We start from the raw sequence: 20,271 nt of genomic DNA, 5'->3' as shown, positions 1-20,271 counted from the left end.
ACAGATGGGGTAAAGGAGGTGTGAGGAATACACATATGCAGAATGTTACCTAGGATTCCAGCATGCATAACTTGGATGCAGGGGGTGATAGTCACTAAACTGGGGAATGCTAAAGGAAGACCACATTTGAGGGGGGAAAGATCATAAATTCATACAACATGTTTGAAGTGCCCTTGGGGCACACAGAAAGGAAAAGAGATGCCAAGTAGATCGTTCGATCTCTAACGTTGGACCAGTATTATTGAACTTGAGTCATCAGTATAAAGGTAATTAGTCTTAAGAGTATGGATAAAGACGCAAAGAACTAATAACGACTGAGGAAACAGCCTTAGAAACTCCAATACGTAAAGTAAAGCCTGGGTAAAGAATGGGCCTGCAACACAGACTAAGAACCAGCCAGAGAGATACGAGGAAATCAGAGGAGCGAAGACTCAGAGTCCGAAACGTCAGAGGAGGAGAATTCCATCGATCACGCTGAATGCTGAGAGCACACGTATGACAAGGTATGGAAACGGTCTGTTTGATTCAGTGATAAAGTCACCGATCACCTCAATAGTATTATTTCAATGAAGTTAATTTAAGAGGTAGAAACAAACTTGGAGTAGACTGAGAAGTGAGTGGCACTGAAAGAAACAGAGAGAATGTTATACAGAATGTTAAGTTTGCATACATACAGGAAGAGGTGGGGCAGTGCCTACAGTTAGATACCATTTTTTTTAAATTGGAGACACTTTAACATGTTTTTGTGCGTATGAGAAAGATCCAGTTGAAAGGAAGAATTATGAAAAGGAATAAAAAAATCATCTGAGATTTTTTTAAGACATCTGAGAAAGCAGAGGTAATGTAACGTACAGCACAGGTAGAGGATAAAAAGGATGGGTGCTGCAAAGGTAAGATTCATGTCTGGCATCAGAATGAAGTCTTTCTCTTTAAAGTAGGAAGGGAGGTATCTGTTGAGAAAGCTGCATATTACTCAAGGTAAGTGTATTCTAAAACAATAAAATTTTAGTTAAATGACGGAAACACTTTTACGTTTATTTCAGTATCTGGCACATGGAAAAATGCTTCATATAGTCTGTTTAATCCTCATAACAACCCTGTGCAGTATGTTTATTAGCTCCTTCACAAATGAGGAAACTGATGCGCACAGAGGTTAAACAACTTGCCCAGGGTGAATGGCAGCACTGAGTACTCAAAACCGAACACTGACTCTCTAGCCAAAGCTCAATCAGTACGCTGGACCATCTCTTGGTGGGCTTGAGACTGTCCCTAAAGCACCCATACTGTCAGTACAGATCGATGGTTTCTGGAACACTTAATATCCTAAGTCTCGTACTGCTTGGATGAAAGTTACGTTGACCCCATTATTAAATAATATGAACTTTATTTATGGCCTAGGCAGTAAGGCTTCATAAATAAGCCTAGGTAGTAAGACTTCATAAATTGACCTCTGTAATCACTACTTCACACTACTGAGAAAGAATCCCACAGATTTGTTCTTTTTTTAGTCTTCTACTGCTTACTCTCCAGGGCTACGAGAACCATGCAGCAGCATTAAAGCGGCACTGCAATTCGCCTATTTACGTGTGGATCCCCCTCACTAGATTTGGGCATCGCAAACGCTGCCTACGTCTTCCTCACTGAAATATCTGTTCAGTGCCTACTGTGTGACAGCTACTCTGCCAGGTGCTAAGAAACAGTATAAACAAGACAGACGTGATCCCTGGTCTCAGGAAGTCAGGCAATAAATCGATAAACAATATATGCCTTTAAATTGAGAAAAATACTAGGAAGGAATCCATATCAGAGAATGGAGGTCAAGATGTAGAACTGCATGTTTAGCTACAGTGACTAGGGAAGGCATCTCTGAAAAGGAAACATTTAAGCTGAGACCTAAAAGCAGAGGAAGGGGCATTCCAGTCACTGGGAATCCCCTAAGATAGGGGATAAACAATTTAGAGACTAAATGAAATAAACCCAAGGCTGGCTGGAGAGCAGGAGTTAGGGTAAAGCTGGAGGTGAGATCATAGGCCATGATGAAGAATTTGGATTTCATAGTTTTTACAAAGAAGAGCACTGAGTATTCAGCAGGAAACAGTTACGATTTTATTTATACTTTAAAATCATTATAAATCCTATTCTATGAAGAACATAGAAGTCACGAGGTAAAACAAGGAGACCAGCGAGGCCTACTGCAATAGTTCAGGCGAGGGATGACGGCAGCCTGGAACAGAAGTTGGTAGATGGAAATGGTGAGATGTTGGACAGGTCTGAGAGAGATTTAGGAGGTAGATCTGATCTTTGAAAAAAAGAGTAAAGGCAATTCAAAGGTGAAAGGACAGTCTTTTCAAAAAACTGTGTTAGAATAAACATCCACACTGGGGAAAAGATATAATCAATCTAAACACTGGCCTCATCTCAACACTGAAGAGGATATAGGGACGGAAAATAAGCATATGAAACGATGCTCAATACCATGCCATTAGGGGACTGCAAATTAAAACAGTGAGATACCACCACACAGCTATCAAAGTGGCTACAATTCAAAACACTGGCAACACCAAACGCTGGCAAGGATGTAGAACAGGAATTCTCATTTACTGCTGGTGGGAATGCAAAATGGGACAGCCACTTTGGAATACAGTTCGGTGGCTTCTTAGAAATCTAAGCATAGGCTTACCGTTTAAGATCCAGCAGTTGCACTACTAGGTATTTTCCCAAATGCATTGAAAACTTACGTCCTCAAAACACCTGCACACAAATGTTTACAGTAGCTTTCTTTACTCATAAGTGCCAAAAAGTGGAAGCAACCAAGATGTCCTTCAATAGGTGAAGGACAAACTGGCAGATCTATACCGTAATAAAAAGAAATGTGCTATCAAACCACACAAAGATAAGGACAATCCTTAACTGCATTATTGCTAAGTGAAAGAAACCAGCAGAAAAGGCTACATACTGTATGATTACAACTATATGACATCCTGAGACGGACAAAACTAGAGAGACAGTAAAAACATCAGTAGGTGCCAGCGATTGAGGTGGTGATAAAATATCCTAATGGTGGATACATGAAATTACACATTTAGCAAAACCCATAGAACTGTTGACACAAAGAGTGAACCCGAATGTAAACTATTTAATGTATCAAAACTGGTTCAACTACAACAAACATACCAAACTAATGCAAGATGGTAGCAAGGGAAACAAGGGAAGGGGAATTAATATAGAAACTCTGTACTTTCTGGTCAATTTTTCTGTAAACCTAAAACTGCTGTAAACAATAGTAACAATGTTAAAAAAAAAAAGTCCCAAAACAAACAACTGGACTAACGAAAAACAAATAGATCGTATATGGGAGGTGAGGAAGAGACCACTCCATGGTTTTTCACATGAGATGAACATCATGATTCTGCACTGAGATGAAGGTGTCCAAGGTTGGACATGTTTTTTAATTTAAGTAGTTTAATTAAACCACTGGATATCCAAGTGGATATCAAGACTGGAGCTTTGAGGCGGCGGCTGGGCAGGGGATAAAAATTGGGGGAGTTAAAAAAAGAAAAAGTATTAAGCCATGGGAATGGATAAAATCATCGAAGTGCAAAGGAAGAAGAGGTGAGAGGAAAAACTCAAGGACTCAGAAGGGCATTTCAGAAGGTGGGAGTGTTCAACTACACTGAATTCTGCTAAGAGGTCAGAAGGCACAGGTAAGCATCCAGGGGATCTGGCAACAGGGAGGACCTGGGTAACTTTGATAAGAGCAGTCACAGTGGTCTGAGATGCAAGAGCCACATCGGGATAGACTGAGAAGTAAATAAAATTTGAGAAATTGTAACAATATGAGTAGACAATTCTTGGTAATAAATGTGAGTAGAGACTACAGGAGAAGTTAGAGGGTGAAGAAAAGGTCAAGTTGGCTTTTTTTTTCTCTTTTTTTTCCTCTTTTGGCCACACCGCGTGGCATGCGGGATCTTAGTTCCCCAACCAGGGATCGAACCCGCATCCCCTGCATTGGAAGTGCAGAGTCTTAACCACGGGACTGCCATGAAAGTCCCGCTTCCTTTTCTTAAGATAACATATGACAGCATAATTAGATGGTGATGGGAATGATCCAGTAGAGAGGGAAATTTGCTCATAGAAAATACTAAAGCCACAAAATCCTTGACAAGATACAACAGATAAATCCAGGCTCTAGACAACAATGGGAAAAAGCCTTTGAAAAGAAGGGTATGGGGATAAAAGCATCTCAATATCTCCAATGCTTGGGAGATGCATGAAATTTGGTAAGTGGATGCTCAAGAGAATTAAATGAATCAAATTAAAGTAGTGAAATGCTTTTAGAGGCGCCTAGCAAAGCACCACTACGTGTAAATGTTAGGACTCAAACTAAATTGGAATTATACTTAATATCAAAGAAGACAGAAATAGAGTATAAGGCAAAATAAATTTTAAAAGGACAAAGCCAATGAACAGAAAAGTTACAAACAAGATAGATACAAATCTAACTACATCAATATTGCTTTAAATGTAAATGGTTGAAATATACCAATTACAAGACAGAGGCTGTCAAATGGATTAAAAAAAAGAAAGACCCAACTGTATGTTGTCTATAAAAAACCCACATTAAATACAAAGATACAGGTAGATTAAAAGTAAAGGGATAAGAAAGATACTGTGATAATACTAATTAAAAGAAAGCTAGTATAGGGCTTCTCTGGTGGCGCAGTGGTTGGGAGTCCGCCTGCCGATGCAGGGTACGCGGGTCCGGGAAGATCCCACATGCCGCGGAGCGGCTGGGCCCGTGAGCCGTGGCCGCTGAGACTGCGCATCCGGAGCCTGTGCTCCACAACAGGAGAGGCCATGGCAGTGAGAGGCCCGCGTACCCAAAAAAAAAAAAAAAGAAAGCTAGAATAACCACATTAATTTCAGGAAAACCAGACTTCAGAACAAGGAAAAGTTACCAGGGATAAAGAGGGGCATATTACGAAACAATGAAGGAGTCAAGTCTCCATGAAGATATAACAATCCTTAATATATGTTTGCTTAACAACAGAGCATCAATATATGTGAGCCAAAAACTGACAGAACTGAAACGAGAAACTAATGAATCCACTATAATACTTAAAAGACTTCAACACCGCTCCACCAGTAACTGATGGATCCAGCAGGCAGAAAATCTATAAAACAGTTGAACTGAACAGCACCATCAATCAACTGGATCTAACTGACATCTAAAGATTACTTCATCCAACAACAACAAAATATACCTTCTCAAGCTCACATGGAGAATTCACCAAGATTAAGGGCCATAAAACACACCACAAAATTTTAAAAGAATAGAAAGCATACTAAAAGTACGCTCTCATACACAAGGGAATTAAACTGAAATCAGTAAGACACCAAGTATTTACACATAAATGAAAAACCCTTAATAGTTAGAAATTAAACAACACCTCTAAATGATACATTGGTTTCAAAAGTCTCAAAAGAAACTTTTAAATATTTCAAACTAAAAGAACATGAAAAAAGAATTTATCAAAATTCTGGGATACAGCAAAAACAGTGCTTAGAAGAGCGACATAAACCTAAGGCAAGTAGAAGAAAAGAAATAAAAATTAGAGAAGTCAATGAAACTGAAAACAGTAAAACAGAGAAAAATCAACAAAACCAAAGTCTGGTTATTTTATCAATAAAATTGATAAATCTCTAGCTGGGTTAACAAATAAAATGAAGGAAGACACAAACCACTAATATCACAAAGGAAAGAGAAGCCACTACTACTGATCCCATGGATATTAAAAGGATAGTAAGGAGTATTATGAACAACTCTATCTCCACAAATTTGACAACTTCGATGAAATGAACCAATTCCTTAAAAGATATAACCTACCAAAAGTTAGACAAGAAACAAACTGAAAAGGCTTATATCTATTAAAGAAACTGAATTGACAATTAATAACCTTCCCAAGCAGAAAATACAAAGCCCAGATGGTTTCACTGATGAATTCTACCAAATGTTGAATAAAATGACACCAGTTGTGTACAATCTCTTTCATACTCATTCTATGAGGCAAGTCTAATATCAAAATCAGACAAGACATTACAAGAAAGGACAATTACAGACCAGTGTCTCATTAACCTTGATACAAAAATCCTTGACAAAATATCAACAAATTGAATGCAATAATATGTAAAAAGAATTATACACGGGCTTCCCTGGTGGCGCAGTGGTTAAGAATCCACCTGCCAATACAGGGGACATGGGTTCGAGCCCTGGGCCGGGAATATCCCACATGCCACGGAGCAACTAAGCCCGTGCGCCACAACTACTGAGCCTGCTCCCTAGAGCCCGGGTGACACAACTACTGAGCTCACGTGCCACAACTACTGAAGCCTGTGCGCCTAGAGCCCATGCTCCGCAACAAGAGAAGCCACCGCTATGAGAGGCCTGCACACCACAACGAAGAGTAGCCCCTGCTCACCGCAACCAGAAAGCCTGCGTGCAGCAACAAAGACCCAACACAGCCAAAAAAGTAATCTAATTAATTAATTAATTTAAAAAGAAAAAAAGAATTATACACCATGGCCAAGTTCCATTTATTCTACATATGTAAAGCTGATTTAGTATTCAAAAATCAATTAGAAACATTAACAACTAAAGAAAAAACATGATCATATCAATACGTACAGAAAAAGCATTTGACAAAAGTCAACACCAATTCATGATCTAAAAAAAACCACACAAACAAAAAACCTTTGAGGAACCAGAACTAGAGGGGAACTTCCTTAATGTGATAAAGAATATCTACAAAAAACCTACAGCTAACATCATACGTATTGGTGAGAAACTAGATGCTTTCCACCCAATATCATGAACAAGACAAGCAAGTCCCCTCTTACCATTCTTATTCAACATTGTTGTGGGAAGTCCTAGCCAATGCAATAAGCAAAGGAAGTGAAAGGTATAAAGACTGAGAAGGAAAACATAAAACTGTCTTTGTTTCCAGAAGACATGACCGTGTACACTGAAAGTCCCTAAAGCAAGGAAAAAATACCTGCAATTAGTAGGCAACTATAGCAAGGTTGCAAGATACAGGTAAAGTTAATTGTTTTCCTATATATCAGCAACAAACAACTGGAATTTAAAATACACCATTTGCACTAGCAACAACAAAAAAAATACTTAGGTATAAATCTAAGAAAATGTGTCTATGTGAGGAAAAAGTACAAAATGCTGATGAAAAATCAAAAAGATCTAAATAAATGGAGAGTAACTGCATGTTCATAGATAGGAAGACTAAATATGGTTAGATGTCAGTTCTTCCCAACTTGGTCTTTAGATCCAATGCAATCCCAATAAAAACCCCAGCAAGTCATTTGTAGACAAACTGATTCTAAAGTCTACATGAAAAGGCAGAAGAGCTAGAATAGTAGGTACAATACTGAAGAACAAAGTTAGAAGTTTGACATCCAATTTTAAGACATACCGAAAAACTATAGTATTCAACACAGTGTAGTATCAGCAAAAGAACAGACCAATAGAACGGAATAAAGAACCCAGAAATAGATACATACAAATATAGTCAACTGATCTTTGAAAACGGAGCAAAGAAAATTCAAAGGAAAAAGGACAGTCTTTTCCTAAACACTGGCCTTACACCTTTCACAAAAGTTAACTCAATGGATCACAGGCCTAAGGGTAAAACTCAAAACTGTGAAACTTCCTGAAGATAACATAGGAGAAAATCTAGGTCACCATGGGTTTGACAATGAGCTCTTAGATACTCCACTAAAAGCACAAAATAGAAAAAAGAAAAAAAATTGATGAAGTTGGCTTCATTAAAATTTAAAACTTCTGCTCTCTAAGAGACACTGTTAAGAGAATGAAGACAAGCCACAGACTAGGGGAAAATACTTGCAAAACACTTATCTGGTATAGGACTGATATCCAACACATTCAAAAAACTTTTAAAACTCAACAGAAAGAAAACTGATTTTTTAAATGGACAAAAGATCTGAAAAGACACCTCCCTGAAGAGGATATACAGATGGAAAATAGTATCATTAGAGAACTGCAAATAAAACAGTAAGATGCAACTATACACCTATCAGTGGGACTACAATCCAAAACACTGACACCACCATATGCCTGCAAGGAGATAGGACAACAGGAACTCTGGTTCATTGCTGGTGGGAAGGCAAAATAGTCCAACCACTTTGGAAGACAGGTGGGCAGTTGCTCACAAAGCTAGGCATAGGCTTTACCGTAAGATCCAGCAATTTCACTACTAGGTATTTTTCCCAATGAGTTGAAATCTGTCCTCCAAACACCTACATATAAATGTTTATAGCAACTTTGTTCATAAGTGCCAAAAATTGGAAGCAATCAAGATGTCCTTCAAAGATGAATGGATAAACAAACTGTGGTAAAACTATATGATGGAATCCCATTCAGTAATGAAAAGAAATATGTTATCAAGTCACAAAAAGACATTGTATATCGCTAAATGAAGGAAACCAGCCTGAGAAGGCTAAAAACAAAACTACAGATTGCCAGAGGTGGGGAGGGGCGGGAAGGGAAGGATGAGTATAGGTGGAACACCATTTGTAGGCAGGTGAAACTATTCTGTATGACACTGTAATTATGATACATGACATTATGTATATGGCAAAACCTGTAGAACTGTATGACACGAGTGAACCCTAAAGTAAACTATGGATTTCAACTAATAATGATGCATCAGTATTAGTTCATTAATTGTAACAAAATACACCACACAAGATGTCAACAATAGAGCAAACTATGGTAAGGAAAATTGTATAAATGGGGGGGGTCAGGGGGAGGACTGTACTTTCTGGTCGATTTTTCTGTAAAACTATTCTCAAAAAATGCATATTAAATCAAAAATCCCTTTTATCTACTTTAAACACTGAGGTTCTATGTGAAATTTTCCTGAGAATATGCATTCTTTTTGGCAAAGATATTTGACAATCAATGGTGTGATACAATTCTTTAGATTTTGATAAATCTTTTAAACCCCATTTTCATTGCTTGATTATGTGCCCTTGGGCAGGCGTTGTAACCTCTGAGTTTCAGCATCTTTGTGTGTAAAATAAAAAATTACCTTTCTCATAGGTCAACCGGATCTAATGAGATAAATATATGTAAAGCACTTAGCAAAAGCTGCACAGAGTAGGCATGTAAATGGTTGTTCTTTTCCTTCTCCCTCATTTGTCCCCAAATTCTAACTCCGGTAAGGTAGAACACAACCTGTCTCAAACCAGTATTTCTCAAACAAAGGTACGCATACCCTAAAAGTACATGCAACCATTAAATAAACACCTTGTGTCTTCCTGGAGCTCAATTTAAAATCTGGGGGGGAAAAGCTATTTAACTGGTAACTTAAAACACTGTTATACCAAAACAACGTTGCTTGAGTATTTGCACTATATTTCAAGAAGCAACATAAGACTGTGCTTTCATTAGAATTTTGGTCACACTCTCAGACTTCCAGGGCCACTTCTCCACCATCTTCAGCTGTTTGGGGTGTATCTCAAACTTCTCCACTGAAGCACTGACTTTCCTTTCTAGTTTTAATTATGTTACTAAACACAAGTTCATTTTCTTCTCAATGTCAGTGCCGTGTCAACAGTTTAGCTCCAAAGGGCCTGGCTCCTCTTAAATTACTAAGGACAACCTGAAAAATAACATTTTACATTACACAAGCCATTTAATATGGAACTTATAGTTATATGAGTCAAAATTAAGCAATAATTGAAATGAAGATGGTACTTTTTTGATTGCTTTCTCAAGGTCTTAGCTATTACCTTGAATTTTTTTCTTTTCCTCTGAACTGTGCACATTAGTCTGTACCGGCCTAATTTTTGAAACAAAATTTTTTGTATATCACTATGTAACTCTTTTGTCCAAGAGAATCTCGTAAAATTAAGCACCTGACTGGCTAAATACGTAAGGATAAACAAAATGGTATGAGTCACAGGGCTAAACACAAGCTGAGCGTGTACTGTGTTGGTTCAGTGTCACACGTTAAGAAGAATAAACTGAAGCATGTTCAGAGATTGACAAAACTCTTAAGGATTTCAAAACCATGCTACATGAATAAGAGCAAAAAAAAAATGGAGGTGTGCTTAATCTGTTGGGGGGGCGGGAAACTTGCGCTTGGAATTGATGGAGTATAACAGCCATCTTAAGATACCTGAAGACTATCATATTTGAAGGGCATCGACTCGCTCTACGTTGCCCAGCCCAGAACTAGGACTAACATGATGAGGCAATACTCTACATTGCCCAGAACTAGGACTAACATGATGAGGCAATAAAGTACAGTTCAGTACAGATCTCTGAGCCTGGAGTCAAGAGACTTGAATCCTACAGCAGACCTTTAATAAACTATGTGATATTAGAAATACATGTATTGTTCCCAGATATCAATTATCTTGTATGTAAAATTTTACATACTTTATTTTACAGATAAGGATGCTAATCTAGCTAATTTCTAAGGTAATTTTCAAATAAAAAATGACATGGAAGCATATTCTGGGTCAACTTCTTACCATCAGAGCATCCCTGAACATGGAATCAGCTACCTCACTGATGTAGTGAGTGCTGTCACTAGATCATAGCAATATGATCATTTGCTCTGCATAAAGGCAAATGCAGAACAGACAGCAAACTATCTTAAATAAAAGCCAAATGTCCACGAGCTGATGTCCTTATAAAAAGAATCAAAAAGATAGGATGGAAGGTTACTCTGTTTTCTATACTGCCATCTATTGAGTAAATTATACTAGTAATTCTAGAAAAAAATTCTAAATCTTTTTTTTAGCTCACCTGTACTGAATACTGCATTTTCCTTTGTTTCTAGATATACTACATATTATGCTAACACTTGATTCTTTGAACCTATTTAATATACCTTACAGAACAACAGTATAACTTTCTTGTCTGAACAACTTTATATACTAGCCAACAATATTATTTCTTAATCCTTAATATAACAGATTCCCGAATTACAGTGTAAGTGAATGTTTATAAAACTCTAATTTCTCAAACCGAAGTTAAAATTACTCAGTACAGCTACTGTTTTCTAAATTCTAGGTTTCATTGAACAAAAACAGGCAGACACAGCAAACATGAAGCCAGGCAATAACCTCAAGGAATCTGTACTCAACTTTCCATTCGAAGTACAATATTTTAACAGTTCTCAGGGCTTAAGAAATACTAAATTAAACATTACGAGAGCAAGGGTAGGAGATGCCATGGGATATATTCAGGCCAGGTACCAAAAGGGTACAACGTCTGCAGATACTTGTTTCTAAATGCACTCCAAAGTCATGCAAAAACAAATCTGTGGTTTATCCATTGCTCTTCTCTGAGATTCTTAAGAAAAATTATCTTCCTAATTCTACATCTGTCTGAAAATCAAAGGATATCTGTTGTAGTTTACTTTATCATCAGACATTGCACTGAACACATTTTGAACATTTTTTCTACCTATGCCATACCTTACCTCTTGAGTAGAGATCCCTTTGATCGTAATTCCTGAACACTCCGATGCGCCCTTCATAGTTCCCTAGCGTTTTTTTACTGCAGTGATCTTATTACCTTAGATGTACATTTAGTGGGAAAAAACTTTAAAGAGCACCTATGTGCTTATTTTGGAAACACAAATCTTTCACATTTCAGGACTACATTAATGTGAATTTTTTTTAATGGGAAATAAAAATACCTGAATTTTAAAAAATCAAGAAATCGCTTAGGACATCTAGGCACTGACATTTTGCTCAATTGTTTCAATACAGCAAAATACAGTAAGATCTGTGCACATATTTAACAATAAGCTACAAGGTCAGTACTTTGCAGTCACACTGCTTATGTTACCTTTACCTTTTTTAAAACAGAAGCTATGTTAAAAAAAACTGTTTCCTCACTAAAGAACAAAACAAAACTTTTTCCTATAGCTAATCCCATGAATCATGGTGAAACAATAAGCCTACGTTCTTACACCTCGGAGATAAAGCCATGATCAACATTCTGTAATGTTTTTATTTTGAAGCTATTGACAGTGTAGGGAAAAGTCCCTGTAATGAAAATTATTTAAAACTCTCATTTCACCATTATTTTTACAATATGTTTGAAATTTCCAGTGCAAGATTTTTATTTAACCCTCCAACCCTACCCTTCTATACACATATAGTTAAGACTTACAAATTTTTTTGTATTCAAGGAAAATACAGCCTTCCATCTTCCATAGAAATACATTGTCTGTAAACCTTTTAATAGCTTTAAATCTAAAAACAAAATTTTATCCACACAATCTTTACTCATCTTTCCCAAACTTACCAGACTAATAAAGCCAAGAATTTTAGCTCCTCTCCCGCCACCAACCCCCACAAATACAGGAGCTATTCTAAATCATAATTTCCTTTTATAATTCTCATTTTTCAGAGTATAGTTTCTTCAGGGAGCCAAATTCTTTCATTTTAATCCGCAAATTGTCATTAATCAAACTTTTATTTCTTGCCTAGGACCCTATCATAATGTTCATTTTTAATTTTAGGAGTCCACTTCTTATGAGTTCTCCTCAAATCAAAAGGGAAATCTCCTCTTGCTTCTAGCAGACTCTGCATAGGAAAGGTAAATTGTTCCAGTGGCTTTGATTAAGTTTATGTAGATATAAAGACAAGAACCATTAAAACCCAATTTTATCCTTTTCCATGTTGTTTTGATAAGGTTAAAAGCAAGAGACTCTAAGATTTCCCCTCCTACAATTATTTGTTCAAGGAGAACATTAAAATATAAAACATTTTCTTCTCCTATTAACAGCACCCACAAATTGGGTAGCTCTCCAATCAGCCGTTATTTTCAAATATTCTTTTTCTGAATAGAGGAACTGTCTTTTGTATGCTATTTTGTGAGGGTCTTTGTTTATCAAGATCTCACTTTAAAAGATGTGACCATATTACTCCTGATATTTATGATATTAGTTCAAGAGTTTTAATGGTTTGCAAAACTGGCATATAAAAACGGCATCTAAAACAATCCAATTCTGGAAACAAAGCTAAGATGAAGCTAATAAGGAAAATGCAAAAATAGACTAAATAAATCACCTATTTCCTACATTTGGCACTGGGTGACCCAATGAGAATCATTTTAATTCAACAGTTTAAAATAATTTTTTTCCTCAAAAGAGTTCAACATACACAAGGATAGGATATATATTCAGAAATACTTAGAGGAAGACACATAAAATTAAAATACACTTAAAAATACTGTTGTAGTTTCCATTTTCTACTCCTGAAAGAAAAATAAGCCATTTATCAGTAAGTGCATTTTTTTATGGAGAAAATATTTATTAGTTTTTCAAATGATCACATAATACAAATATTACACAATTAGTCATTCTAGAAAAAAATTAGCTTATAGTAATATCCATAAAATAAACACTGAAAAATATAGGATTGCATATTGTGACACGAAATATTTAAAAATCTGAAAGGAAAATGTATCAAAATAAAAGTTTAAACACATCAGTTCACATTAATATACATCAAGTTTCACTTTTAAATAGCTTTTAGTGGCATGAGATGAATAGAAATGCACTTCATTTCTTTTGCACACTTTAAGGAACAAAGCTAAAATTTAATCAAAGCATGAGATTAATGGGATTAAGAGTTTAAATCACTTCTTCAAAACTGAAACAAAAGGCTAATAACCTCACAGGCCATAAACTTGTTTGTACTGTGGTTCAAAGAGTTCAACTAAATTTCCAAGCAAATCTCACTTTCAGTTCCCTGAGTTCTTTCTAAAATGTTGAGTAGTTTTTTAATTTATATGTGTTTGTAACAACTATCTTACTAACTTTTAACAGAAACAAATCAAGAGTAAAAAGCTGTAATTGTTTATGGGAATTCAGAGCTCTCTAGGGAAATTTTAGTTCAAATTGATCTTTTAAACTTACTTTTAAGTACTGTACATACAAAAGTTTATTTATAATAAATGAGGGGAAAACAGGCCTCACAAATAGCCGAGAAGACTGAAGGCCAGGTTATAATCTAGCAAATGTGGGTTTCCAAAACCTTTAAGATTCCTAAGACATTTAGATGCTTCCATATTATTATCTCTAGAATTTCTATTCTTAAAATTTATACCAAATAAAACAAACTGGCAGCATTGCATAACTTTTAAAAACTTCTTTAACAGCTTTCGACTGACCAGTTAAATAGATACCAAAAAGAGAAATAAAACATTTTGATCACTACCGCCATCAATTTATCGATAGTCTGGATAACTATCTTGCAACACTTATTCACACACAGAGGCTTATCCTACTACTACTAATTGCTTTTGCTCTATAAAATACCTCTTTTTTTTCAGTTATCATTCAACTTTAGAACGCCTGCAATGCAGAACGATACCTCAAGTTTAACAGGTATTTACTACTTTAGAAGATTGAACTCAAAGACATCTCTACTCCTATGCTGGAATCTTTGTTCATTTGACAAATAAGAATAAGGCCCAAGACTAGAAAAAGTTAAAAAAGTGCATCCTAATATTAAAAGTAATTTGGGAATAATTAAGAAGTTCACCCTTTATATTTCCTAGTTCCTTTCAGTGTCAGGCAACAAAAGACAGTTTCATTACGATTTTTGCATCTCCCAGACTACTAAAAAATAAAAAGTCTGCCTGCTTCATTAAGGTGATTTTCAATCCCACAAATCTTTTAAGTGAAACAGATACAGAGAGCTGCTTTTTAAAGAAAGGTGTCTCTCATGCTTCCTCTATTTCAGTCTTCTGAATAAAAAGGAATTATTTTCATGGCCATGTAAAATTCCAATCTGAAAAAATTACGTCATTATTTGAGCCTTTCCGTTTCCAGACCAAGAGTACACCAGAGTAAATCTTAAAGTTTATCAATGGCAAGATCAGGTGGCTCTCTCATCCTTGTGTCTTCTAGATATAATGCATGGCTCCGTTCACCACTGCCTTCCAAACTGCAGCTGCTGCATGTGTGACAGATATCATCCATGAAGGCTCTGCTAGAAGAGTTCCTTTTGCTGAAGTATGATGTTTACCAGTTGAAAGAAATCTGGGCAATTAGAGAACAAATAAACCGGTCTCCCATTATCAAGATACCTGGAGTCACAGAAAGGATCCACCAAGGAGAAATGAAAACCTGCCAAAGGCACCAACTTCACGTTCTACCCACTGTAGGTGATAAGAACTTCCTGGAATCAAATCCTACCCTTGGCATCAAAGAAGCTAAGAGAAAACCATCTTAATGCCATGGGGAAAATCTAGGAAAAGGCTCTTTTGCCTTGTTATATCCTGAAACTCATATTCATTCGTATGTATCTTATTAAAGAATGAAGCCTAGACTTGACAGTAAAACCGTAATGGTACTATCATTGCATCTTGTTTAAAGATCTACTTAATTTGAAGTCCTAAATCGAGGTAGGAAAAAGACCAAAAAGTTCTCAATAACAGGGTCGTATAACATCTGGACATCAGACTGTGTAAATTAGGAGAATTCAGATGCCCAGCTTGCCTAAAGATGAAATAAAGAAACTTCTTAAATACTGGAATATAAAAGAGCACTTAGTACACTAATACCAGTAAAGGCTAAAATGGGCAAATATTTCCTTTTAAAAATTCCTGTGGACTACACAGGCATTCACCAAATCAAGTACCCCCAAATCACCCACTGCTTTAGTTATCTGGAGAGAAAATTAAAATAAATTTTAGGTCTCTTTTCTGAACGGGCACTAGTTAGCATTCTTAGAAAAACAAACAGACTGCAGCCCCACTTGGTTCTTCTATGAACCCAAGGAGTTTAACAGTAGAATTAAATGGGCAATGGAAGGACACTCCAATCTATAAATAAACCCAAGTAAATAATGGAAAGCACCCACTTGTTTATTATCCTTTCCCAACTCTCTCCAGAAGCTGGATATTCTGCCTCCAAGGGTTCAGTGGAGAAAGTGGACCCCTGACGTCAAAAGCTCTCCGTGGTCTTGGCTGTATCTGTGGTTCTAGGATCACTCCTTGCACCTCTGGTAGGAGAGAAGCACTGAAATAGAGAGCTGAATATAGATTTAAGAAAAAATTCTTATTAAGAAATTACATTCTCTGGTCATTTGAGCTTGTAATGACTTATCCTCAGGATAAAAAGGAGCTACATTTGGGCATACTTTCCTTAGTGCCTTCTTAATTTGAATTTTAGAAGTCTGTCACCACAAATGATTCATTCCTCAGTCACTATTAAGAAGGGACCTATCTTGGTCTAAGCCGTAACATGTTCTGTGACAAACCACCCAACTTCAAGTGGAAGACCAAATCCAAAAATGATCAATTAGGACTGGAAAACAAGATCAGTTGTCTTAAAGGGACAGGGAAAGGCACTCGACCTCAGATATATCAAGGAAGTCCCAATTAACTCTTCTGTCAAAGAGAAGAAGACGGATTGCAAAGTAGAAACAGAATAATCAAGCATATTAACGGGAATACCACTAAACCTTGGGAATTGTCTAAGAAGCTGGATTTGTTCTCAGTTTTTAAGTTTTCAGTAATTTAAAGAGTTAATCAGACTACAGTCCCATATTATAGCAATATAAAATGAAACCTGACTTTTATCAAGCTATGACTACTGTCACTGAAAAAGATTTATTCTTCAAGCACTCATATTTAAAAGCGGGAGGGCAGAATTGCGGATACAGGCAATACAGACTAAAAATCTTTTTTCAAACATATGATCATTTGGTTTGGGGTCAAGAAGGACCAGGAAATAATCATTAATGGCTACAATGCAGAAATTTAAGCAGTAAGATATACCCAAATAACAGATGATGATAAAGATACTGGAAAATAGTTTACTTTATTATAGAGATTAGGTAACTAAGAGAAGGAAGTTCAAAGGACACAGCATCTCAGCAAGGAAAAGCTGAAAGGAGAATAAGACAGACAGATAGGTATTTAAAGTTACAGGGACTGCAGGATAAATTTTAACCGTAGAAAACAGATCTATTATACTTTGTGGTACAGAGTGATACATGAGTATTAAATTTCAGATCTCACTCTAAACAGAAGGGTGCTGCGTATTCCTGCTGGATGGAACACAGGCAGTCACACTATGTGACTTCAGGGACATGTTATATTTGGGGATAAATTAAGAAAAAACGCTATCAAATAATGTCTCTCTCACACCAACTGGTCATCACAAGGGTTCCTTACCTGTTAGTGGAACGAGGATTGTGCTCTCCTGTTCTCTATCAATCAACCAACAAAGGTTATAGTCTCAGCACTAAGAAGGTGGCAACCAACCAAAGTTAGTTTTGCCTTCATTTCCTCCTGGCTCTGCCGGCCAGTTTGGAAATATGCCAGCAGCTGAAAAGGAATGGTTATTCCATTACCTAACAACAGTTAGACTAAATGTTTTTTTTTTTTTTTTAATGCCTGAAGATGAAGGAATGAGCTAATAACCCTTCTGTACTTTAGGAATATATTCAAGTCTCTACAAGTGAAAAATGTAAACAGTTTGGACTAAGAAAAGAAAACCTACAAATTTAACCATCAAATCTGTAATTTCCAGAATTTAAGCAAAGAAATGAAAAAACAAATCTAAAGAAGGCAAGGGGGTGAAACTGCCATCCAACATGAGGTACCAAACAAATAACTACAAAAGCTATGAGCCTACGTGGAGCTATTTTCCACTGTAAGTTTCCAACAGATTTTAAATCCTGAAGTCTTTAAACAGTATTCTGCAGTAGAATCACATTGAGTAGGAACATGAGGGATGGCAAGAGGAAAGGAGCACAAAAAGGAAAAAGATCTGAATACTGAATGTCTCAAGAAATACAATCTAACTAGGTACTTGCAAGGGTCCAAAACTCACAAATCGAATAGCAGAGTATTCCACAGCTGGAGTTCTTAAGAGGTGGCTTTTTAACAGATGAGAAAGAGCTTAAAATTGATACATCAGAGCTATTTTATTTATTTTCATTGGACCTATACAGTGGAAACAGGTGCTACAAAAGTGCTTTTAAAATTATTTAACAATCATCCTCCAGCCTTTTCTAATCAATTTTCTTGACAAATCATTCTTTTTCATATCTAATAATATTTCAATATAAACCGTGAAAATTATTAAAGACTCCCAAATGAACGAGATCTAAGTAAAACTTAACTACTTTGATTAAGATACAGTTTAAAATATATTCAGAAACTATAAACAAGATATGATTTTCCAAATTTCCCAGTTTTCCTTCATTTCTTAAATACTAATTAGTAACAATATATCTGATTGAAAATACAGGCAAAAGGGGAGCATTCCATTATGGAACAGAATTATTTGGTAATTTAAGTTCAGAAGCCCACCTCACTTTGAAAATGAAAAACAACTCCCAAGAAATCGTATCTTGCTCAGATTAATAATGGTCTAAGTTTACAATTTCTCCTTCAGTAGGAGCTCCAAACCCTTGACTTATTTACCAGACCCCAGAGTATATAAATTAAAAATGCAACAAACTTAGATTTAAAAAAAAGTCCTTAGGTTAGGTTATAGGGTAAGTTAAATATGAGAGTTGGCTGAAGAAATAATAGATCCACTTATAAACTTCTCCCAAGTCAGATTACTTTCAGGATATAACTTCTTTGCTCTGCCTGAAGTATGCCAAAACTTGTGGATTCAACATATTCATACTCAAAAAAAAAATTAAACAAATTTCCCTAAATAGAAATTATTTTGAATCATTGAGGACAGCTGCATCTCTCTTGCTTCAGGAGTTAATAATCTATGAAGACTGTGGATTAGTGTATCATATCACTTATGCAGAAAAATGTAAAGGCACTTTCAAAATGAGATCATTATTCAAACAAGAAAGGACAGCCTTTGCAAGACTACTACTGATGGAGGCTCACAAGAATGACGTAGTAGGACCTACCCTAATTCTGTTTCACTATACAGCATTCTTCTATGTGATGTTTCAAGAGGGAAAAAAGAAATTACTCCACTGCAGGGCTTGCATTTCAACCACTAAAGAAGAAATTCCAAACCAAAGCTAATAAAATCAGCAATGCTGAAATGCCACAAAGGAACTCAAACAAGGTGTTAGAAGGTCTATTCATCTATGATTTTAATATTTTCCATTAATACTTAAAAGTTTAAAGATTCTTACTGAAAATCAAGTCACATTCAAATCAGAAACAATCTAAGTATTTTATATATAACTACCACTCTGAGAAATTCTCCCGAAATGTACAAACTAGACTATTTGCAATATTTGTTCTCAATACTAAATTACTAAATGAGCATATACTGTTTATTACTTTTAAGCGTTTCCAATATCAATGAAAGAGGGAAAGCTACACCTGATCATTTTTAAGCAATGAAATTGAAGGTAACACATTTCTACAAAGACTATGATTTCTATTCACTTGTGTTATAGAAGACCAATCTGAAGTCGGAATTATTAAGTTATAGATTTACAGATTATTTATAAAACAAAACATTCTACTACTCTAAACTGGGAGCAGGACACAGTAATACCTTTTTCTTATTCACCTTTTATCATTCACTGTTACCAGTTGTAAGGCACTTCTAAAAAGAATAAGAATTTCCCACAAATCCCTCCAAGTGTCCAGATCAGCCCCAGATGGCATTAAGAAGAAAATGAAAGAACATCCTTAAGAGAAGCAGTGAGTCTTTGCATCTCCAGCCCCTAGACTATACACCAAATTAAATAAATTCAGTAAACGTTTTACAAATGAACGAAGTCTACCGGTCAAGAAACAAAAAGTAAGCAGAATTTTGTCAAGTGGCTGGTATCTAAAGTTAAACTTTCTTATCCTAAAGGAAATAAAAACTATTGAAAGTGTATTAGTTCCATGGATTCTCTTTTGGGGCCCATCAGCTTCTAGGATTAATTTCTAAATATGATCAGCAGAAACGTCAAAGGTATTATCCTGAGGTGACACAAATTTTAGCTAAATTACAACACCCGTTACAGATTTTCTAATGTTCTTTTCCAGACCTAAAATTAGTAAAAAACAAAAAACCAAACTGGATATTGCCAGAACACCCAATTTCAATTTTTCAATTTTAAAAAGTGAGAGATCTTGTCAAAAAGCAGACAGACAAACAAAGCCCAGTTTGCTCAGAATTAGTTAGCCACGGTATGGTACTGACTCTGGAGGAAAAGGCTCTATCTAAACCAGAACCTTGTATATATTGTCAAACGGGATACACCTTATAAACA

At 36.0% G+C, this 20,271-nt stretch overlaps 1 protein-coding gene across 2 annotated transcripts in view; it reads right to left on the bottom strand.

The window, feature by feature from the left end:
* Positions 1-20,271, bottom strand: part of TSC22D1 (TSC22 domain family member 1) — a 135,536-nt gene that overhangs the window by 87,977 nt on the left and 27,288 nt on the right. The window contains exon 2 of one of the 2 annotated variants that reach the window (XM_060128654.1): positions 15,637-16,101. The exons of the other annotated variant lie outside the window; for it this stretch is intronic. Coding sequence (XP_059984637.1) covers positions 16,014-16,101 — 88 coding nt within the window. The 3' untranslated portion in view covers positions 15,637-16,013. Of the gene's footprint in view, positions 1-15,636; positions 16,102-20,271 lie in introns of those variants that run through there. 2 annotated transcript variants of the gene reach the window in all.

The sequence above is a fragment of the Lagenorhynchus albirostris genome, chromosome 18 (genome assembly GCF_949774975.1).
Source record: "Lagenorhynchus albirostris chromosome 18, mLagAlb1.1, whole genome shotgun sequence".
Taxonomy (NCBI): Eukaryota; Metazoa; Chordata; class Mammalia; order Artiodactyla; family Delphinidae; genus Lagenorhynchus; species Lagenorhynchus albirostris.
This window is presented reverse-complemented; position numbering and strand designations above follow the sequence as displayed.